The sequence below is a fragment of the Macaca nemestrina genome, chromosome 8, assembly GCF_043159975.1.
Source record: "Macaca nemestrina isolate mMacNem1 chromosome 8, mMacNem.hap1, whole genome shotgun sequence".
NCBI classification, from domain to species: Eukaryota; Metazoa; Chordata; class Mammalia; order Primates; family Cercopithecidae; genus Macaca; species Macaca nemestrina.
In genome coordinates, this window is record NC_092132.1 from 93,275,321 (window position 1) to 93,299,444 (window position 24,124).

At 39.8% G+C, this 24,124-nt stretch overlaps 1 protein-coding gene across 4 annotated transcripts in view; it reads left to right on the forward strand.

Annotated features, from left to right (window-relative positions):
• The window catches only part of LOC105463382 (ST18 C2H2C-type zinc finger transcription factor), a 113,342-nt gene extending 90,642 nt beyond the window's left edge, over positions 1 to 22,700 (forward strand). For all 4 annotated transcript variants that reach the window (XM_024787233.2, XM_071068248.1, XM_071068247.1 and 1 more), the window contains 6 exons: positions 80 to 160; positions 1,047 to 1,268; positions 7,015 to 7,103; positions 15,139 to 15,242; positions 17,141 to 17,284; positions 20,218 to 22,700. In XM_024787233.2, coding sequence (XP_024643001.2) covers positions 80 to 160; positions 1,047 to 1,268; positions 7,015 to 7,103; positions 15,139 to 15,242; positions 17,141 to 17,284; positions 20,218 to 20,358 — 781 coding nt within the window. In that variant the 3' untranslated portion in view covers positions 20,359 to 22,700. The remainder of the gene's footprint in view (positions 1 to 79; positions 161 to 1,046; positions 1,269 to 7,014; positions 7,104 to 15,138; positions 15,243 to 17,140; positions 17,285 to 20,217) is intronic.
• The last annotated feature ends 1,424 nt before the right edge of the window (positions 22,701 to 24,124 follow it).

Sequence of the window (24,124 nt, forward strand, 5' to 3'; positions counted from 1 at the left end):
GATGTGGAAATGAATTTGTCGGCAGCAGTCAGAGAGATCACATAATTTTGTTTTGTTCTTTGTCGGGTCCCTATTTCAGCTTGTCCGGATGCCCTCGTGCAAGGAAAGGTGGTGTCAAAATGACCCCTACCAAGGAAGAAAAAGAAGACCCTGAACTGAAGTAAGTGCAACAGTTGAGACACGGGGGTCAGCTGTCTCTTGTTGGCAAAATGGGAGGGACCTTGGTTGGGATGCAATTGAACATAGATTGAGTTTCAGGGAAGGTGTACCCTATTAAATATAAGTATGAGTCAAACTATTTGGTGGTTTGAGAAAAGTTTCCAATTTATAGCTACATTTCCACAGCTCTTTGATAATGCAAAAGATTTTTTTAAACAATAACAGTTTCACACGTTTCTCAATTGTTTTAAAGGAAAGTAGTATTGTGGAAGTGCTATACAGTAATAAATATGGCAGCATTTTCCCCTGAAACTTTAATTTTGCTTAAGGAGAAATTATATCTAAATTGAATTCCTTCCTCTAAGGAAGGTCATGGATGATATATGCAGATATACACGTAGAAATTTAAGTTGTTTTCTCAACAACAGTTCTAAATGCAATATTTAAACATTTAGAAACCCAAATTCCAATTCTATGAGTAATGTGCTATGTAGCATCTGTCAAGGCAGTTAACGTGTTATACCTTTGGTCCTTGGAAGCAACATAACATAGTCCTTATGTGATTGGCTCTAGACCTAAAAAGTGTGGGCATGAACTTGGCTCCACTTCTTATAAAATGGGCGGCAAGTTACCTGAGCTCTCTAAGCCTCGTTATTCCTCATCTGCAAAATGGGATAATAATACTCTCTACCCAGTAGATTGTAGTGAATATTAAGTGAGATAATACATGAAAATCGCGTAGCTCAGAGCCTGCTTATGCAATGCTGTTTTGCTAGTTATGTTGGCATCTTTTATTAAAACTCTATAATTGCATGGCTTGTTCTCTGGAGAGCATGGGACTATCACTGCCTTCTTCCCGGCTGGTAATGTCTCTGCTTTCTCTCTAGATGTCCTGTGATAGGGTGTGATGGCCAAGGTCACATATCAGGTAAATACACGTCACACCGCACAGCTTCTGGTTGTCCTCTGGCTGCCAAGAGACAGAAGGAGAATCCTCTCAATGGAGCCTCCCTCTCCTGGAAACTGAACAAGCAAGAGCTACCACATTGTCCCTTGCCAGGCTGCAATGGGCTGGGCCATGTAAATAATGTTTTTGTCACCCACCGAAGGTAACATGAGTTTTCTGTCTTTTTGTTGTAGTGTTGTGATCGGTTGTCACCTAGGCTGCCTTGGGGAGAGGGTTGTGAACAACCCCCTAAAGGTTGTTCACTGTAACAGTTGAGATATCATAACATGAAGTTTTGTTATATAGATATTGGATGAGCATGAAGAATGAAAAATGTTATTTTCTCTATTTCTTAAAATTACTACACAGTTTTCAAGTGCTCTAGAAAATGTAGAGTTGGTTTTATTTGTATTCTAAAATATTGCTTAGGCTGCTATTTCTTAACGGTTCAGTCATTGAATGGTTTACTTCAGTTCCAAGTGGTGATATCTCTTCTATTATGTTATGTAATTGCAAACTTTCACTTTACATATTTATAGAATTCCCTCTGTCTTATGGACTGGCTCAATTTGGGGCCAAAATTGTAGTTACTTTGCTACTGGGAGGGTGTGACTCATCCACAGCAGCCAGAAAGAAAATGACACAGTGACTGCAAAGTGAGCAGCAGGATACAGGAGATCTGGAAACCCTTTTATAGTTCCCAGTGACTGCATTCCTTTACCACCGAGGGTCACGCATTCAACCAAGCCCTTTGTTGGGCAATAGGGATCTTTGTCCAGCTTTTTGGTTCACATTCCACCTAAAGGAAAAGATTAGAAGCTTCCCTACATACTTCTGCCATCAGTGGGGTCTTGTCTCATCTTTTGGGTCACTGTACATGATGCTGGTTTAAAATCCAATGAAGCTTTAGGAAACCATTGATGTTTTGTATATGAGCAGTGTAAACATTGAGCAAAATTGGGGCTTTTTGAGATTTTGCTCAGTTCTAAAGATTTATATGGATGATATCAGAAAATAAAGCCTTCCAGGAATTGCTCGTTTGAAGGTATTTAAATATTCAGTAAAACCTGTTTATGGAGAAAACTTGACTTTTTCAAGTGGTTTATTTTTTGATGGTTTTCAAATGTAGACCTATGTCCACAATAACACACTTTATTTTATTCTGAGTTTGAATTACTATTTTATATTCAGGAACTTCACTCACAAATCAAGTGTGCCTAATGGCACATTTACTATACAGTAGCTTGACTTCCTTGTAATGACCTCAGTAATATCCATATTGATCCTGCTAATGAAATATTAATGCTGTACTGTGGTGAGCACATCCCTCAGTTAGCAATAATGAAGTTATCTTTAAAAATAGTGAAGAAGTTTTAAATGATGATGCCAAGGCTTGGTGAGGATGTGGAGCAACAGATACTCCCACACTCTGTAGTGGCAGAGCAACTGGTAGTGCCACTTTAAGAAGCAAATTGTCTTTAAAGAGTCAAGTTGAAAACTGAACTATGCACTTGCCCCAGCACACGGCCAGACTTATGCCCAGAGGATCTCTGCCTATGAGAACCCGGAGGTCTGTCTGATCACACGTGAGCAGCGTTGCTCTACCAACTCCACGCTGGGAACAACCTTGGTGCCCACTAACAGTGGAGTGGGGAAATAAGTAGTGCTTATTGGTGGTGGTACATGCTTGTGGTTCCAGCTACTCAGGAGGCTGAGGCAGGATGATTGCTTGAGCCTGGGAGTTTGAGGCTGCAGTGAGCTATAATTGCTCCCCTGCACTCAAGCCTGGTGATAGAACAAGACCCCATTTCTAAAAAAGAATATCCTTTAAATTGCAAATACACATCATAGGTAGCTGTTTACATATTCTGTATTTCGTAATGAGAGAAAGAAAATTCTGATTTCAAAAATATAGGCTGCAATATTAACGCCAAGGTACTATTTTCTTTCTTTCTTTCTTTTTTCATTTTCTTTTTTTTTTTTTTTTGAAACAGAATCTCACTCTGTCACCCATGCTGGAGTGCAGTGGCTCAATCTCGGCTCACTGCAACCTCTGCCTCCCCAGTTCAATGATTCTTCTGCCTCAGCCTTCTGAGTGGCTGGGACTACAGGTGCACGCCACCACACCAGGCTAATATTTTATTTTTAGTAGAGGCGGGGTTTTGCCATGTAGGCTAGGGTGGTCTCGAACTCCTGACCTCAGGTGATCTGCCCACCTTGGCCTCCCAAAGTGTTGGGATTACAGGCATGAGCCACCGCACTCAGCCTCCAAGGTTTTATTTTCTAGGACATGGAAAGCAGTGAAGAATGTAGACAAAGGTAATTCAGATTTCAGCATTCTTGACTCAAAAGTTCTCTTGCAATTTAAAATATTTAAGAAATTGGATTTAATTTGGGGTATTCTCTTTAAGGTGGAATACTCTTTCTTTTCTATGTGTAGAATTTAATGGAATTGAATTTCTCTTGTGATTTCAAATATTTAAGAAACTGTATTTAATGTGGGGTATTCTCTTTAAGGTAGAAAACTGTCTCTTTTCTGTGCGTATATTTTATTTTATTTATTTATTTATTTGGAGATGGAGTCTCACTCTCACCCAGGCTGGAGTGCAGGGGTGCTATCTCAGCTCACTGCAACTTCCGCCTCCCAGGTTCAAGCAATTCTCCTGCCTCAGCCTCCCAAGTAGCTGGGACCACCATACCCAGTTAATTTTTTGTATTTTTAGTAGAGACGGAGTTTCACCATGTTGGTCAGGCTGGTCTCAAACTCCTGAACTCAAATGATCCGCCCACCTCGGCCTCCCAAAGTGCTGGGATTACAGGCATGAGCCACTGTGCCAGGCCTATCTGTAGAATTTAATGGAATAATATCGAAAAACGCCTGGCTTATGCCTGGCACACAGTAGGGGTTCAACACAGATGATCACCTTTCCTGTTTGTGAAGATAATATTAAGCCTATGTGTATATATGCAGGATGACTTATATGACTTGGAATATAACTCACAACTGACTTTTATATGTTACAAATTTGGTTCTGAAATCTGAGGTTCTTCGTTTCTTTCCCATCACTTGTTATCTAAAAATAGCTGACACGTATTTGGGGTTCTCGCCCATAGACAGCGCTGTTATAAGTAGCTTGCATGGTTTATTCCTTTAAACCTTTACAAAACCCTGTGAACTACAGGTATTATAACTATCCTCAGTTGATAGAAGACGAAACAAGCACAGGAAAGTTATGGAATTGCTTTGAATACAGGTTGGCATGCTAGAGCCAGTGTCATCCTGCTTCCCCTAAGGTTTGATGATGGGTCCTCACCATGGGCCAGGCACCAAGCTGAGGTGTCACAGGCACCAGTGCATAGACATTTTCTCAACCAAAATGGGAATAATTACAAAACACACTTTGTAGGATGGTTAAGAACAATTTGACCCCCACACTATATCCATATTATATTTATATAATAACTACCTTCAAACCTTGCTTTAAATCTCTATATGACAAAATATTTCCTTTGAAAAAAATAGCAATCTGAGAAGATAACTGATATGTTAAAACACACTCACACACTCACACACACACACACAATTATGGATATTTGTAGCTTTAAAATCAGAAGTCCTGTGACTGATAGAACTCATTTAGTGCTATGCCATATCTTTGTGATTTTATTGAAGCTTAGTAATATTGTAAGCAATTATGTTCACAACATACATTGTATCACCTGCTATTTTGCTTTAAGAAGGCAGAGGAAGATATAATTTAAAATTGCAGCTGGGCACCGTGGCTCACGCCTGTAATCCCAGCACTTTGGGAGGCCAAGGCGGGCAGATCACTTGAGGTCAGGAGTTCGAGTCCAACCTGGCCAATATGGTGAGACCCTGTCTCTACTAAAAATAGAAAAATTAGCCAGATGTGGTGCGCACTTACGATTCCAGCTAGTCAGGAGGCTGAGGCAGGAGAATTGCTTGAGCCCAGGAGGTGGAGGTTGCAGTGAGCCAAATTGTACCAGTGCACTTCAGTGTGGGTGACTTAGTGAGACTCTACCTCAAAAAAAAATAAAAAATAAAAAATCCCTCACTATGTCATAATAGAATGGTAATTTTGGTCAAAACCATAGAAAGCACATTTTTTTTTTCTGCCTTTCCAATATGGAGCCAAATACCTCAGCCTCTTAACATCTGCCTTCAAAAGGAAAAAGAACTTTTAAAATGCTTTTCCTGTCCTTTTTTTTTTTTAATTTAAGATTCATTTTATATTCTGGAAGATATGAAAACTCTACATTGGAAGATACAAAATCAAGTGGCATTTTGGAAGCAAAGCCTCTCTTTCATAACTATGTTCTTTGCTTCTAAGTCATGTAATTATTGATGGAGGCTTCATTAACTTTTCCACAACACTGTGTCACCCTGAAAGTTTTCCGGCGTGTTGTCTGAACAGAGTAGATCCTTTAAGGGTGAGGATCAGAGAAGTTCTAATGAGATATTAATATCCATTATGTTACAAATGGACTTACTAAAGGTCACCTTTGAATATCCAGTTTGCCAAATAAATATTCATGATTATTTTCTCAGAATACAATATGTGACATAAAACAAGACAGACGTGCAAACTCCCTATAAAACAGATAATGAAACTTTTATAGGCCACAATTGACAGTGAGAAGCTTCTGAAAATAGAAGACACAGTTTCCAAGTTGAGTTTGTGCTTTTCTTTATTTTCTTTTTCTGTGTAGAAAAATGTATAGCTTATCAAATTAGGCAAACTACATACCCTTTTCTATATATGTAATAGCATATGTCTATTATTTTTTATATTTCATAGACTCAGTGTAGAATAATTAGTATTCTTGAAAAAATACAGTAATTAAGCACACATTTATTAAGGGCTTTGCTTCAGAAATATTTTCTTTCACTCTGCCAAATGTCCCAAGCTTCAGGGTGAAATGATTGCTTTATAGATGAGTTGTAACTAACTTTCTGCAGAAAAAATAAAAAATCTTTAAATGACTGATCATGATCATCACTATTTTGATCTAAAAATTGTTTCTACGGAAACGCAGCAAGATTGCAAAGGAATTAATGGCTGGATAGAACAACAAAATTATCTGATCATAAATGATGAAAAACAAGTTTTCTTCAATGTTGTCATTTATCATGCTGGTGCAATTTAAATAAAACAGATGACATTAAGGGAAAGAAACCCTGCTGAAGAGTGCCACTACTAAATGGAAAGGGTTATAAACACCACTGCAATGTAATAGACTGCCTCTGCAGTGATTGCATCTGAATACACTTGTGGCAGCTCCTCTTATTCTCCTTCCAGGGTACAGATTTTTTTTTAAATGAAAAATGTTGTAAAAATTAAAGAAAAAAATTTAAAAACGTTCCCATAACCAAACTGAATTTGCCATGGGGGTGTGGGATAGGGCTTTATTTTGGCTTGTATTGAGTAATTCTATAAAGATCAAGGAACACTTTATATAAAGGCAGGAAGAACTAGATTCTGCTTTATTACTCATGGAATTTTGACTAATTGGGAACAATTCTTATTCATAATATATATGTACAATTTCACATTTACAGAAAATAAAGTAACCACGACTAAACAAAAGAACTTACTTAAATGCAGATGAATAGCAATTTAACAAAATAAATTAAATAATAATTGTGTATCAGCAGTAACTATTTGTATCTTGATTTAAGGAAAGAAAGCAAAACATTTTACACTATTTGAGGGCATTTTGCCTTTGCTTTAGTGGGTGTGTATTCATTACTCTCTACAAAGAGACTATGGGTTATAATGTAATTAATCGGCAGCAAAAACACAAATAGTAGGTTGTGAATAAAACATCTTAATGTTTATAAGAAATAATATACATCTCATACATTAGTACAATTTCTATTTTCACAGCTTATCTGGATGTCCTCTCAATGCACAAGCTATCAAAAAGGGCAAGGTTTCTGAAGAACTCATGACCATCAAGCTCAAAGCAACCGGGGGTAAGAGCGCAGGGCTGGCTGTCACCACCTCCTCCAGGGTGTAGACCCTGGCTCCCTAAAGGGTTTCGTGTGTCAAAGTATTCACTAGGTGGGAAGTGTAATTTTAATGTACAAGAAGAAAGGTTTCCTCAGATTTGAACTAAAATTATAACTTTGTTTAAAAACAATTTTTTGGTGTCTTCCTTATTTTTAAATAAGGAGTGATCTCCAACAGAGAAAGTCAGGCAGTGGGGTATGATGGGTTATTTTTAAGTAAGGAGTGATCTCCAACCGAGAAAGTCAAGCAGTGGGGTATGATGGGTTAAGATACACTGGTGGTTGGCAGGGCATGCTGGTTCATGCCCATAATCCCAGCACTTTGGGAGGCCAAGTATAGAGGATTGCTTGAGGTCAGGTGTTTGTGACCAGCCTGGGCAACACAGCCAGACCGCATCTCTTAAAAAAAAAAAAAAAAAAAAAAAAAATTAGCCCAGTGTGGTGGTGCACACCTGTAGTCACAGTTACTCTGGAAACTGAGATGGGAGGATTGTAGAGACCAGGAGCCCAGGATCGAGGCTGATGTAGTAAGATATGATAGTGCCACTGTACTCCAGCCTGGGCGACAGCAAGAGAACCTATCTCTAAACAAAACAACAGCAACAAAGATACACTAGTGGAAGTTGTGTCCTTCAGTCTCTCTCACATGTGTGTGTTCTCTCATGTGTGTTTGTGTGTACATGTGTGTGTGTATGTGCACATTTTTCTGGTATAAATCCACTATAAAAATTCAGGAAGCAATTTCTAGCATCTGTATTTGAATCCTTCAATTGTGTTCTTCTGTGCTCAACATGATATTTTTATAGAGATTCTGGAAGGTTTGGATTTAGCATCCAGATCTTTACCTAAGTCTACATTTCCCTAGATATTTCCTTAGTGTCAATCTCCTTTCCGAGTTCAGAGATACAGTTTCTGAGTTCTCTGTTTGGATCCTCCAATTTTCCTTTGATTCTTGAATGCATTTCTTGAGATTTCTAATCAGCATTATCTGGGGCCTGTGTTGTTTTCCATCAAAGATCATTCCAAAGCGTTTGAGAAACAATGGCAGAGCACTTATTTTGCTCTGGAGACTTTATTTGATGGCATCTTTGGCACATGACTCGAATTGAGCTGGGGACTTTCACTGTTGTTACTTTCCCTGAAGCTCAATCTTTTTAACTTGTGTGTGTGATTTTTAAAAAGAAGATATGTGGTATCCAAGGGGGGGAAAGCACTCGAGCTTCCTACTGTTTCCCTCCGAGGCCTTCATCTGCTTTATTTAAAGCGGTCCTTGGCGGGGGTGCTCTCTCTCCGTGGGTCCTCACCGCTAAGCGCCGAAGGAGAGGAGTGTACACGCAGAGGAGGAATAAAGCCCCGGCTGCCTCCTCCCGTCTTTCCAACATTCACAGGCTCAGTAAAAGAGCTTTTCCCTAGATGTTCTGACTCCTCCTTGGAAATACTCCCCATTCCCTAAATACCTCTAAGTACATATGCAGTGACATTGGGACAATTTAGTGTGTCTTTATTTATCGTCCCATTTCAAATAGTATTTAAAGGATAAGGACTGCAAAGCTACATGAACTTTTTTTAAAATGCTGGTTAAAAATTTAACTCGCCCAGGTGCAGTGGCTCACGCCTGTAATCCCAGCACTTTGGGAGGCCGAGGTGGGCCGATCACAAGGTCAGGAGATCAAGACCATACTAGCCAACATGGGGAAACCCTATCTCTACTAAAAATACAAAAAAATATTATCCGGGTGTGGCGGCACGCACCTGTAGTCCCAGCTACTCGGGAGGCTGAGGCAGGAAATTGCTTGAACGCTGGAGGCAGAGGTTGCAGTGAATCAAGAAAGCACCACTGCACTCCAGCCTGGGCAACAGAGTGAGACTCTGTCTCAAAACAAAACAAAACAAAAAATTAATTCAAAAATGAGATAAAGGAAAGTTGAAGATAAGAATGCAAGACGGAGCAAGCCTGAGGACACTAAGACGTGTGTGAAGAGTCATTTCTCGCTGGGTAAATAAGGATCGCAAATTTGACCTTGCCTTTTAGAAACCAACAACAGAAGAAAGCTATAATCGCCATGTGGATCACGTGGCAGTAAGTAAATTCAGAGCAAAACTCCTTCTGGAACCCAGTGCATGAAGAAAATATTTCCTATGAGTTCTCATTAGGAGAACACCAATACCATCCATCCAACAGAATATAAATTACAAGGCCACTCCTAACAAAGATAAAAACAAAACAGTCCTCTGGCGTCATTACATCAAATTGTGATGGAGCTTTGCAGGGGGCCAGCAGCAGGTGATCTGTCGGAACCCACAACAGACTTGCACAGAGACCCAGGAGCAGCAGGGCTGAGCACATACACTTCAAAGGGTCCCTATACGTCTAGCATCTTCAGCTGAGCTTTCAAAGAATATAGAGCAGCAGCGAGCTGGATTGAACCCATTGACAAGTGTCAGGGTGCAGTCATTCTATGTGGACAGGTAACTAACTGGAAAAGTACACGTTTTGCAATCCGAGAAAGTAGAGGCTGATGCTCTGTAAAGCTTAAGAACTTACCATGACTTTGCAGGAGAAAAAGCCCACCTGAATTCAGGTCAGTGGTTCGTTGAAGGTCAAGAAGGACCTAAAGTGATTTGGGGGTCTTCTCTAACAATACTGTGTCTCATGATCCCTTACCTTAAAGTGAGGCCACAATGACTGTTCTCTGGATGATCTTTAAAGTAGATGTAAACGAACACACCTTCAGACATTAAAAATATCAAATCAAATTGCAATGAAATATAAAGTGCATATGGCTTTAACTTTAGCACACTATATTAATTTAAACTAGGTACAAATCATTCATGCAATTAGTTGAATTAGATAATATTCTAGGGGAATATTATGCACAAGCCAGTTTAAACATGGAGGGTCTATATCAAAAAATGTGTACATTAATTTTAGAATAATTGATCCTTAGTTCTCCATCCTTGCCATAATTAAATTGCCACGTTAATTTTTAAAGACCTTTATTAGTCCTTGATAATAAAATTAGGCCATCTGTATAAGAAAGAATGCCAGTCCTTCTGTGCTTTGTAGAAACAAGCAGAAGTTGTGATAATTGGTCTATGTATATGGTCTTGCACTTAGGAGCTCCTTCTAGCTCTTCTCATGTGACAAAATAGTGTGTCCTAAACATCGTTATATATCATTTCTTTCTGGATATTAACTCTCTTCACTCCTTTAGTAACTAAATAGCCAAATTTACATTAGTTCATTTTCCCATAAATTAAAAAAAAGTACAATTTTGTGGTGTAAACACAATTTAAAAATCAAAGTTCAGCCGGGCGCGGTGGCTCACACCTGTAATCCCAGAACTTTGGGAGGCTGAGGAGGGTGGATCACAAGGTTAGGAGTTCAAAACCAGCCTGGACAAGATGGTAAAACCCCGTCTCTACTAAAAATACAAAAACAACAACAACAACAAAACAAACAAACAAACAAACAAATTAGCCGGGCGCTGTGGCAGGCGCCTGTAATCCCAGCTACTCAGGAGGATGAGGTGGGAGAATCGCTTGAAGTCAGAGGGCAGAGGTTGCAGTGAGCCGAGATCGAACCACTGCATTCCAGCTTGGGCAACAGAGTGAGATTCCATCTCAAAAAATAAAAAATAAAAAATAAATAAAAGTTCACTCAAGAAATATAATAGAATTTGTTTGAAATATGATAGAATTGCTTCATTTGTATAATATGAAAAAACGTAACTATAGGACTTAAAGCCTCTTATAAGTTGAGAATACCTGCTCTATACAGGTATATACATAACTTGCATAATTTTACAGAATATAAAGAAAATATAATATATGACATAATCCCCAAATATGCAAATTAGGCACAGATTAGTACCAACTAAACATTAGAATTATTAAATGAAAAGAAAGCATAATCTCTTGCTTTTACATAGATGAATTATATAAAGAATCAAAGTCGCTGAAGAGTAAGTAAAATATTTAGCGGAGGCTAGGCGCAGTGGCTCACGCCTGTAATCCCAGCACTTTGGGAGGCAAGGTGGGTGAATCACAAGGTCAAGAGATGGAGAACATCCTGGCCAACGTGATGAAACTCTGTCTTTACTAAAAATAAAAACATCAACTGGGCATGGTGGCGCACGCCTGTAGTTCCAGCTACTCAGGAGGCTGAGGCAGGAGAATTGCTTGAACCTGGGAGGCAGAGGTTGCAGTGAGCCAAGATCATGCTACTGCACTCCAGCCTGGTGACAGAGTGAGACTCTGTCTCAATAATAATAATAATAATAATAATAATAATAATTTAGTGGATAGTTTATATGGTTTCCTTGATCATCAGCCATACCTAGCTAGTCCAACACCCTACTAGAAGTATATCTGTAAACATCAGGGCACACATTTTACTGATACTTCCAAAACAGATGAAACATCTGTGAATAAAGATAGCATTTTCATGGTTAAAAGAACATATTCTGGAACCAGAGAGCTTATGTTTGAATCCCTGCTGTACCACTTACTTTGTACCTTGGTTTCCCATGCATACTTTGAGGTAATAAATGTTTCTATCTCATGGTTTTTAAATGAGGATCATATGAGTTAATATTCAGAAGTGCAGAGTGAAATCCAAAGGTTTTTAAAGACTATGTGCATAGAGAGAAGTTTGACGGATAAGTGACTCAGTGGAAACAGATAAAGTGATATGTTAACAGGAAACATTACAAAGAAATTGGTAGCATTTATCCTGTGGCTAAAATAGCTCCCCAGATCCCAGAAAGTATAATAAAAACATTAATTCCTTCATTGATTAATTATATGAGCATGTATGGGGAGCCTGTTACGTATTAGATCCCATGACACTGTTTCTTTTTTGAGATCTCATCTTATGATCTTCCCTTACAAGCTCCAGGCATCTTCCAAATGGCCCCATTTTGATTATGAGTCTGGGGTGTCTTCAGGAACGTTGGCTCTCAGGGAAACATAATCCTAATATCGTCCCAGAACCAAGAACCCAGGCTGTCACTTAAACGGTCTTCTCACAAGCACCCATAACTTAGCCAAAATTGAACTTTTATTTATCCTACTGCAAGTTTCAGCCCCCCAGTCTGCCTCATCACAGAGATGGCTCTACAGTTGCCCACCTACTCTGGCAGAAGCAAGCAGTCGGGGTCGATTCCTCTCTTCTCTCGCCCCCTACCTCCAGCCCTCACAAGTCCTGCAAATTCTGCCTACAGATTAGGTCCTGAGTCTGTCTCCTTCTCTTGGCCTCACTTCCCTACACCCAGCCAGGACTCCAGCAATCATCTCCCCATGGGTCTTCAGGCTTCTGCTCTGTCTCTTCTCCAATCTATCCTCTACTCAAAACTCCAAATTACATTTGTGAAAAGTCAACTAGATCATCCCGGATCCCCTACCTAAAAGTCTTCCCTGGCTCCTGTTGCACTTGGAATAAACCTAAGCTCCCAGGATGTCCCCATGGCCTGCTCCCACCATTCACTGTCTTGCTGTGCATGGGGCACCCACTCCCTTCCCATCTGGACTCTGGACTTCCTCCCTCCTCTTGGATGCTCAACTCCTGGCTGGTTTTTCACAGGCCTGCCTCCTTCTGATCTTGAAAGCCTTGAAAGGAGTGCATCTTCTCCAGTGAAGGGACCCCCGCAGCCTCTGTGCTTCCTTCAGAGCACTTCATGTTTTACAAGCATCTCCTTGGTTTTTGTCTGCCTCACCAGATATTATGTAAGAAAATAGCATTCTCTGAGGTGGAATTCTACTGTAAAAAGGCAGAAAAGAAAAACAATATGTCAAAGAAATTTATAGCAATAGAAGTTTTCAATTGCTCAAATCAGAAAAGTTTCAAGTGCTGATAGCACTCCAAATACCTGTTTCATTGAGAATCCAGATATTTCAGTCCTTTCTTCCCCAGCTCTTACCCATCAATTGTCTGAGAGGAGATTCCTGCACCAGTGCACCAACCAGTAAAATATGGTGCTCCAAGATGCAGTGCAATTCTCCAGACACAGCCGGACAGTGCAGAATGAATCCTGAGTCCCAGATACTGTAGTTCCATGAGTATGGTCCTGGGTAACTGTTGGTTGTTTTCTTAGTAGCCATGTCATACTGTTGACTCATATTCAGACCGGTCTAGCTACTCAGATACCTAAGTCTTATATGTTGGTTTGTTTTCCTTTTTTCATTAAATCTTAGAGCCCAGAATTATATCAATCTTATGACACACTCTCTTCTTTGGTCCATGCATGGCTCACTTTATCAAGTAGTTACTTTTAATAAAGCAGTAAGTACCCACAGAATAGCCATCTGTTTTATCATGCTGTATGTGACGTAACTTTCGGCTTACTTTTTTTCTCTTCCCACTAAATTACTAAGAGTCACCCGTGTTGTTTTTGGTGGGCATGTGGCTTCCTTTCAAGTTGTGCTTTTGGCGAGCAATACTGCTGTGTACACCTTATGCATGCTTCCTGTGTACAACGATTTGTTTTGAGTATGTACCTAAGGAAGAAATTGGAGGGTCATAGAGAATGTGAGCATCCACCTTCAGGAGGTAATGGATTATTTCCCAAAGTAGTCACCCTAGCAAAGTATAAGAGCCCAGATCTCTTTCAAACCAAGTGTCAGGCCAAGTACCCTTTATCCTGCTCTCATGAAATTGCTCCTATGAAGTCTCACTGTGGAAGTTCACGTGTCCTTCTTCATTGTCACTCTGGTTCAGACTCATTCTTCTAGGAGATAAAATTACCTCCAATCCTGCTTCTCGCATCCTTAATATTAACTACCTTCCCCAGTCCTTGAAACCTTTCAAATGTAGTCATACTCCTTCTACAAAGTAATCATGGGAAATAACCACCATTCATTGAGAGCCTGTGGTATGTTTAGCGCTCTACATTTTATTGCATTCATTCTCACAGTGTAGATATCATGCCTATTTTACAGAAGAAGAAACTGAAGCACAGCCGGGCGCGGTGGCTCAAGCCTGTAATCCCAGCACTTTGGGAGGCCGAGACGGGCGGATCACAAGGTCAGGAGATCGAGACCATCCTGGCTAACATGGTGAAACCCCGTCTCTACTAAAAATACAAAAAATTAGCCGGGCGAGGTGGCGGGCGCCTGTAGTCCCAGCTACTCGGGAGGCTGAGGCAGGAGAATGGCGTAAACCCGGGAGGCGGAGCTTGCAGTGAGCTGAGATCCGGCCACTGCACTCCAGCCTGGGCGACAGAGCGAGACTCCATCTCAAAAACAAAAAAAACAAACAAAAAAAAAACAAAAACAACAAAAAAAAAGAAACTGAAGCACAAAGAAGATAAGTAAGTTGCCCATGTTCAAGAACAGGATTCAAACTCCCAAGCTGATGTCCTTCCCCCTAAATTACATTTTCCTCATCCATGTCCATGTGGAAGACTCTGCCAATGTGTCTCTGGACTCTAATTCACCTGCCAGCAGCCCCGCAGCTCTGCCTCCAGTCATGGTTCCTAAGGTCTAATTCAACTAAACAGATATTTAATTACTCAGCATAAAACTGTCCTTGCAGCATTTTGAATAGGGGAATGCAAGGGCTTTGAGGTTTAATCCCAGCTCTGCCTCTTAATTTGAACTTGGGCAGGTTATTTAACTTCTATCAGTGATTCCTGAGGCCTCACTTAACCTCTCTGGGCTCGGTGTCTTCATATGTGAGGAGGGTATAATGGAGCGAGTCCCGCTGTAGGGTGCGGTGAGATGTAATTGAAGACACATATACAAACACGCCTGGCAGCACCCCGGGACATAACCGAGCTACATGTAACGGTGGCACTTTTCTACTCTCTCTTTTCTTTCTTACCAAGAAATTAAATCTGCAATTTCTCTTATCCACTTTTTCAGAATCCTGGATATGCATTGTTTTGGTAAAAACACTTCAAATGGAAGTCTCATTTTCAAGTAGCAAATCACAAATTAAACATATGATTCAATTGTTAACAGTTTTCAGTTCGAACTAAGGTAGTCTTACTCTTTACAGGAATAGAGAGTGATGAAGAAATTAGGCATTTGGATGAAGAAATAAAGGAACTGAATGAATCCAACCTTAAAATTGAAGCAGATATGATGAAACTTCAGACTCAGGTAAAAAAAAAAAGTAATTCATGATCCTTAATCTTTGGTGGAAACAAAACATTGAACTTTTTAAAGCTTGTGTGAAAATATATGATATCTTAGAGTCAATATGCTGAGTGTTTCTAGATTCCATAATTATTGTAAAATTCTGAATAGCTGGATTACCCCAGGTTACCATTGATTCAGTAGCTGTGGGCAAGCTGTCTCCTGTTTTTGTCCTGGTAGCATCAAAGGTTTCATAAGCAAACAAGGCAGATTATCCTATAATCAAACAGTCTGGTGGAGTACGTAGTGCATTAGAAAAAAAATGTGATGAAAAGGTAAGAATCCTTGGTTTCATTCAAAATTCAAGTAAAATATAGCAACTTTTTCATTTAATGTTTTTGGAACACCTCTGAATGTGTAAGTATTTATTAGAAACAGATCTTACTGAACATTGTCTTGAGCAAATTCTTTACCTAAAAACCCAAGTAATTTCTCAATTCTGCATTCTTCTTTATAATGTCTGCCTCATCCCATGGAAATTAACAGTTCAGTTCAAGATTTTTAAAACACAAATCATAACTCTCTTGCAACAAGTTAGCAGCAAAAGAATGAGACAGAGAATAGGACTGAGTATCTTTCTCCCTTTCCCTGCAGGGGATTTTTATACCACCATAGTTACTGGATCTCTTGGAAGTCCTCACACAACAGCTTAAGACAAAGGGTTTTAATCCATCTGAAATTTTGGTTTCCTTACCCAGAGTGACCATTGTTGCCATCATCAATTAATGGCCATCTGGTCCACAGATTGACACTTTTGTCTAGAAATCATGGGAATTCCTCTAGAAAACCATTAGCAAAGAACACAAAGGCCTCTGCCCTCTTGAGACTTATCGTCTAGAAGGAGGAAGCGACACTAAACAAAAAAGTCATAAATGATCAATTATGTTGTATGCTAGAATGGCAGGGGGCTGGGTGAGTACCTGTATTTCAATACTTAATGGGACCACCAGCCCCCAGGGAGAAGAAAGGCATCCGCAAAGACTTGAGGAATGAGGGAGTTGGCCAAACAGGTATGGAGAAAGAGTGTTTCAGACAGAAGAAACCCTGCAAGCACAAAAGCACTCATCATGAGAAGGTCTGGGGATTTGAGAAATAGCAAAGAGAAATGTGGTCGCAGGTGAGTGAGCTGGGTGGGGCAGGTCACAGGAGAACAGTCTCAGATGCAACAGGGCAGCTCACATGGGGCATCTTAGTCCATTTCAAAGACCTTGGTTTTTATTCTGAATGTATGCAGAACTGTAACACAGTTTTGACCCAACGAGTTACATCATCCTCTCTGATTGACATGCTGACTTGCATTTTAAGAGGCTCATCTTGGTGGCTGTGTTGAGGAAAGGCTGAGAATAGATTAGATGGGGTAATGGCAGACACAGGGCCACCCACGAGAAGGCAGCACAGTCACACTGGTGGCTTGGCCCAGGGGGCAGCAGTGTGGAGGGGACAGTGGTCTCATCCTGGATATTTTGAAGGAGGCGCCAGTGGAGGAGAGGTATGAAAGAAAGAGTCATGGGGGATCCGCACTTAAGCTGAGTTGCTGCTGGCTGGAAAAGGGAGACAGCAGATGGAGCAGGTTTGGGGAAAATAGCAAAGTTTGCTTTAAGCATGTTGAGTTTGAGATATCCATCATACAGCCACGTGGAGAAGTTCCACAATTCCTGAGGAAGTCTGGGCTGAAGATGAAAATTTGGAGATGTGATTCTAGCACTTCAAACAATCCAATGGGGCTGCAGCTTCATGCTGAGAAGTTGCATGCATGCATCTCTTAGTGTTCAGATTCACTTGGTGTGTTTTCTTTCAGGGAGAAAACTTTTGCGATCCTTCCAAACTCCACTACTCACATTCCCAAGTTATTTCTGTTGTAGATCACGTCTATGGAGAGCAACTTAAAGACGATAGAGGAGGAGAACAAACTCATAGAACAGAACAATGAAAGTCTGCTAAAAGAGCTGGCGGGTCTGAGCCAAGCTCTCATTTCAAGCCTTGCTGACATCCAGCTTCCACAGATGGTAAGTTCAAGGCCAGATCCTCGCTGTTCCATTACAAGCATTTGCAGTGTCATCATGCATTTACCGACGGGGTTGCCATGACTGAGCTTTGAGGAGACCTGTGAGCAGTCACAGAGTGACCACACTTCATCACAGTCTGGTTTGGAGTAATCTCCCTCTCTGGGAACGTGGTAGATACATTTATTTAAATTATATTAAGGCCAAGAATTTTTTTAGAGGCCAAAGTCATTTAAAAACAAAGGATTTTTTTGAAGCTTGGTTCATAATGTCATGTGCAAGTTGAATGGGCAAAACTCCCTCGGTGAAAATGTTATTTCCAAGTAGAAGATTCCATGTCTTATAAAATCTGAGACCATTATTTGCATCATCCACCCAATTCAAGAACTGTAATCAAAGATGTTCAATTCCCAATGGACTAGGTGCTTTCTTCATATGGAAGTATGAAGAACCTACTTCAGTTCTCCTCATATAAAATAAAAAGCAAAAAAAAAAAAAAATGAGCAAGGAATCCTCATTTTCAAAATCGAAGCATGTCTTTCAGGTATGCAACTATAGACCTCCAACACTTAATAATGGGCACACATTCTAAGAAATGTGTCCCTTAGGCAATTTTGGCACTGTGTGAACATCATACAGTGAACTTCTGCAAACCCAGATGACAGACCCTGCTTTACTTACTGCACACCCAGGCTATATGGTACAGCCTACTGCTCTGAGGTTACCCACCGGAGCAGCATGTTAGTGTACTGAATATTTTAGGCAATTACTAGTATTTCTGTATCTAAACATGGAAAAACATATCTAAACCATAAAAATATGCTGTTGTTATCTTATGGGACTACCATCATATATTCAGTCTATCATTGACTGAGATGTTGTTATACATTGCATGACTGTATTTGGAATTCATAGAAAATTAGCCTCTTTTACATATTCTTAAATACAGACAAATATTTGGAGGAGAGTCTATATTGCTGAATGCTTTTAATCTCCTCAGAACCTAAATTTTTAGAATAATTTTTCCAAAGATGCCAATTTTATATATGAAATTATTTATGGAAGCAACAATGTGATAAAGAAATATAATTGATTTTGGTTGAAACATTAAGCCCCTCAATTTTACCCAAGTTCTTAGCGTGGAGTTCTTATCTTAAACAATTCCAAATATGTTTCTTGACTCCCACCTGCCAAAAATCAATAATGTAATAATGAACACAAAGCAAAATAAATGATGCCACTATGGTAAGGATTAAGATAATTATTCAAAATCATTGTAACGTTATTTATTAACATTGCATAAATCATACTTTGAATATGCATTCCTTAGTATTTTCTTCTTCACCGCTGCCATAAAAAATAGGTACTACACAAGTTAACTTGTGCCTTGTGTACTCACCACACAGAACACTCCAGTGGTGATTTTTAGGGCTGATCACACAAAATGTTACAAAAGCACCAAAGAGCGAGCATTAGTATTCCCATTCCGTAGTTGAAATCAGGGCTCAGAGAGCTTACTTAATTTGATCAAGTTTCCAAAGCTAACACAAGGTAAGTGGGCCCGGCCCTGCAGAGTGGCCTTTATCCACTGCGCTACCTGGGTCCCCATCCCATTCCCTGACTCTCCAAGAAACACAAGGCACAGCAAAGGCAGGAAAGTGAAGGGGACAGAGAATCACGATTGGACAATACTAATAATTTAGATCAGCGCTTTGCCGAGCAGAGCACAACCAAATAGCTTCAAATTTAGAAAGCTTATTTCCTTAAATAGCAACAATAGCACTATACTTTGTCATTTAAATGTCCTTTCTTCCAAGCACCTTGCAAAGTAAGTCTCATGCCATGTGTTTTTAAAAAGGAAGGAAAATGGTGGCAACAGAAATGACTGAGTAACATTCCCCTTGTGATATTCATTCCGTTTCACATTTGTGTGAAATTTACACATATCCAGCCTGTGCTCTCCTTGAAGCATCACACTGGGTAAAGGAGAGACCAACACATACAAAAAGAACAGAGAGGCCAAGTGCAGTGGCTCACGCCTGTAATCTCAGCACTTTGGGAGGCCGAGGCGGGTGGATCACCTAAGGTCAAGTATTTGAGACCAGCCTGGCTAACATGGTGAAATCCCATCTCTACTAAAAATACAAAAATTAGCCGGGTGTGGTGGTGCACACCTGTAATCCCAGTTACTTGGGAGGCTGAGGCAGGAGAATCGCTTGAACCTGGGAGGCGGAGGTTGCAGTGAGCTGAGATCACACCACTGCACTCCAGCCTGGGCGACAGTGCGAGACTCTGTCTCAAAAAAAAAAAAAAAGAAAAAAAGAATAGGGGATGAATAAATTTAAACTTTGTGAAATTGATATTCTGCCTGCAAAGACTGAGAAATGTAAAAAGTGTTATTACGATGATGCCACAGGAGAGAAACAGGTTCAAAGGGTCTGAGGATGGAGGAGGAAAATTTTCCATCACAACTGTTACTGAGTAACTTGCTCAAATCTTAAATACCTTAAGTTTCTGCCCAGTGCTGTTAAAGGCACCACTTAGTACAAGCAACCCTTCCCAGCCTCACAAATATTCACCTTCCACAAACAGGAGCCTCTGTTGTGCAAGGCATGTGCAGTCAAGGCTGAGACTGCCTCCCAAGAGAAGTAGAAAAGTTCTGTGGAGTCTGAGTCCACAGCCAGACATATACTTTATGCGCTCCAAATCAACCCCAAATACTGTACAAGTCAGTCACATTCGTCTCCCGAATTAAGAGTGAACAGATGAATCCCACACACACTCCATCTCTCTCCATCTCCTGCAACTCCAGCAGCCATATGCACCCTTGCCTTCCCTCCTGACTCCCGGATCACTGATCTTCGATGTCACTGGGTCCTTCTTTTCCCTCAGCCTGAACCACTGTGATTGGGTCAATGTGTTTTGTCTCCATTTAGGGACCTATCAGTGAGCAGAATTTTGAAGCATATGTAAATACACTCACAGACATGTACAGCAATCTGGAACGGGACTATTCCCCGGAATGCAAAGCTCTACTGGAAAGTATCAAACAGGCAGTGAAGGGTATCCATGTGTAGGATCACAGCACTGCCGGGCAACAGAAATTACCAACAGCAGCAAACTCCAGATGGATCTGTTAGTGGTTCGTGTACTGCTAAGGCGTGGAGGTTGCCGTACTGCATTTACAATTGCAACATTGCACTAATTTTATTTTCCCCAGCTGATATAAAAAGGAAAGAAAAACTATGATAGACTTCTTGGATTAAAAGCAATGCAGTCAATTATTAGATCTTATTTATTTTCATATGATTTTCTTTTATTTCCTCATTGTACTCTTTTTTTGTAAAGTATATGTAAAATAAATGTGACATTTTTATAATTTATTTATTACTAATCGAAGAGTTTTTTATCTTTTAACTGCATTTTGAAGTCTGCCATATTTTTACAAGTGTGTTATTAATTTATTTTCCAATAGGATTTAAATAGAAATGCTATTCTCAAGTCATCTTTCTTGCTGGGTTTTAATGAGGAAACAGGAAAGGGTGAAGGAAATCCTTGTCTAAGGACTGCACTATAGTTGAGTTTGATTTTTATTGCACACTTCTTCCCCCACCTTTCACTGGTTTTTGTATTTATAAATGAGTTTGTGGTAAGGTGAGCTGCACAGAAGGAATAAGAAGACAAATGGCGCCCACTAGTGGGTAATCCGCACTCACAAAAGCACAGGATGCTGGAAAACAGCCTGCTCAGAATTTGTTAGCAATAATTAAACATAGCAATCAGCAAAGTATTCGACTTGGCTGGACGGTTTTCGTTAATATGAATTATTTATTTGAAATGTTTTAAAGAAACATAAGCTTTTTTAGTGATGCAGATTTGTCTGTTTGTTTTTCAAGTCATATCAGATCGTTGGCAACTCGTTTCCCAAGATGAAAAATAAGACTTGGTGTGACCAGCCAGGCTTTCCTGCCATATGTTGGTACAATATACAAGTGACAATATTGGTGTATATTTGTACTTAGCAAATACAAACACATCCAAATGAAAAATTTTGTAGATACCGTATCCCCTGAAATAGCATTTATCTTACTGGGTTGACTGGAAAGGAATGGAAAATATAGTAACACATGAAGAAATGTTACTCCAATCTGAGTGATTACTTCAAACACTGGCAACTTGGGTCTCACCCTCCATAGGAAAACAAGACAACATTCAATTTGATAGAAATCTTGCCATAGACCTTCAAGTACTACAAAATATACACCCACACTCACACACACAGGCATTCTCACACACACACACACACACACTCATCCACACTTTGAATTGAGCCCACAATCTTGAATTTCTGAATGGGTCAGAGTTTCATAGTTGCTATAGTAAAGGCAATGTCTATTTCAGGGATTGTAAAGTAATTAAGCATTGTTTCAAAAGTTTTTTTATATTTATTTTTTTTAAGGAAAAGGTATAGACAACCAGCTAAACTGCCTTTTTGGTGTGCACACACATTTCATGTGCAGACGTGCCTCTGTGTAAATGTACACATGAACTTAGTGTGGGCTTAATTTTCTGTGCTATAAACGAAAGTGTTTATTTTTTATTAACCTCATGGATATTTAGACGGAACGTGATGGCATTCACAGGCTTGATATATTCCACTGTTATTACTGTTACCTGCACAAATGAAAAACAATACTCAACAATAATTCCACTCCCATGAAATTGTGGTCATTGTTATGCATTAAGTGAGGCTTATGTTTGGTTTGGAGTTCATTTGAACTCTTGAATCTTAGTTTAGTGAAGATGAACTGTCTGTTCTTAGGTAGAAACGGTGTTTATTTAAAAATCAATTTAAAAAATGAGCTACCATATGTGCTGTCTATTATAAATGGGACACCAAACAAAATTTTCTATTACAGTTATGTACTCGCAAACATTTTGCTATACAGTACTTCATGGATGCATACAAATGAGTTCACTTATTACAAAGACAAACGTTTAATTTGCTAAATATTTTAACAAGTTTGTTATATATTTTATTTAATTTAAAAGAAATCTCTTACCAACCTACATATTTATTACTATGATTTACTATGACTTCAGGTTAATTTATTTGTGTTGGCATAGTTTGAGCAGGATGTTTTGTGAAGTATGTTTGTATTTATTTGCCTACTTTGTACTTGATGTGTTTTGTAATGTGCACTGAATTTATTTTCTTTTCAACTGTGTTAATGATCAATACTGTAAATTGGTCTTTTGTAAACAACAAAAAGGCAATGATGTATGCATTTTTTTATTTGAGGTAGTTTGTTTGTATACTGTTTCTCCAAACATTTAATATTTCTTACATCAAAGCAACAAAATTGTGTTCAGTGCTGTACATTTGGTGTATGGTAGGAAATAAAAACTGATAACGAGTTTTGATGTGATCTTTCTCAGGCTGTTATCTAGAGACTAGTATCCCCTTCCCATGGAATCCACTGTCCAGAACGAGCCCTGGTGAGGTCCCCAGAGTGCACTTGAGCCCGCCAGTCATTCGGAGACATTTCTGTTCTGACAGCTGGTCTGCTTGCCTTAAAGTGGACAGGACTTTTGGCCAGTTGACAAGCTGTCCCTGCCTTTGATGTGGCATTCACCTCCAGAACAGGGAATGCTTTGACATAAGGAAGACCTTTGCTAGAAGTGGCAGCAAATTCATTCAGATCTAATAGGTGGCAAGATATAGGGCCCACCCTCCTGATTCCAAAATTACTTTGGATACAGAGTATATCTCTAGATTCATATAAGCTAAAATTAAAGAAACTTGAATTAAAGAAAAATGATAATAAATTCTTGATAGCACGCCTTCTGCTTATGTGTTCTTTCTATCTAATGTCAAATAGTCATCCTAATGTAATTTTTCAGTTTCTGCCCAGATTCATACATCTCTAGAATAAGTTTCCACCTACATTTGATCTGGTTTAAAAAAAAATCTATTTAACACATGTAATGAAGCCAAATTGACTGAAGGGAAGTCTGGGTCCAAAGAGGAAAGTCAGAGTTGTACTTGGGAGACCTTCATTTACCAGGAGCCAAAACATAACCATTAATGCACAATATAGCTTTCATTTAGTCACCACATTCACATGCTGAAGATGTGCATAAAATGGATCACAAAATGCAAATCTGCTCAGTCAGGCTCTTAGCTTACCCTTAGCCAAGCATGTGCATCTTGCTCTGATTGGAACGTTTTTTTTTTTTTTTTTTCCTGAGATAGAGTTTCGCTCTTGTTGCCCGGGCTGGATGCGATGGCACAATCTCGGCTCATTGCAACCTCCACCTCCCGGGTTCAAGCAATTCTCCTGCCTCAGGCTCCCAAGTAGCTGGGATTACAGGCATGCACCACCATGCCCAGCTAATTTTTTGTATTTAGTAGAGATGGGGTTTCACCATCTTGGTCAGGCTGGTCTTGAACTCCAGACCTCAGGTGATCCACCTTCCTCAGCCTCCCAAAGTGCTGGGATTACAGGCGTGAGCCACCACGCCCGGCCTCTGATTAGGATTTTATATCAATGAGTAGTGTCTACAACTCTGTCAACAATGCGTCATAAGAAGAGCACCAGTCTTACTGGAAATGGTGACTAAGAGTCATCCATTCATCAAAAAGATGTTTACTTGGAACGCGTTTATGCCGGGCCCACGTCCTTACTCCCGTGGGAGTTCAACCTCATGGGAGACAATGAAATAAGTGAAATATTTTGGTTTGGGTATACACAGGCTCCTGTGGAAACCATGTGAGGGTTACCTAACAAACCTGGATTTCTAGGAAGAATACTGCTTCCGATTCAGCAGGGCAAGTTTGAG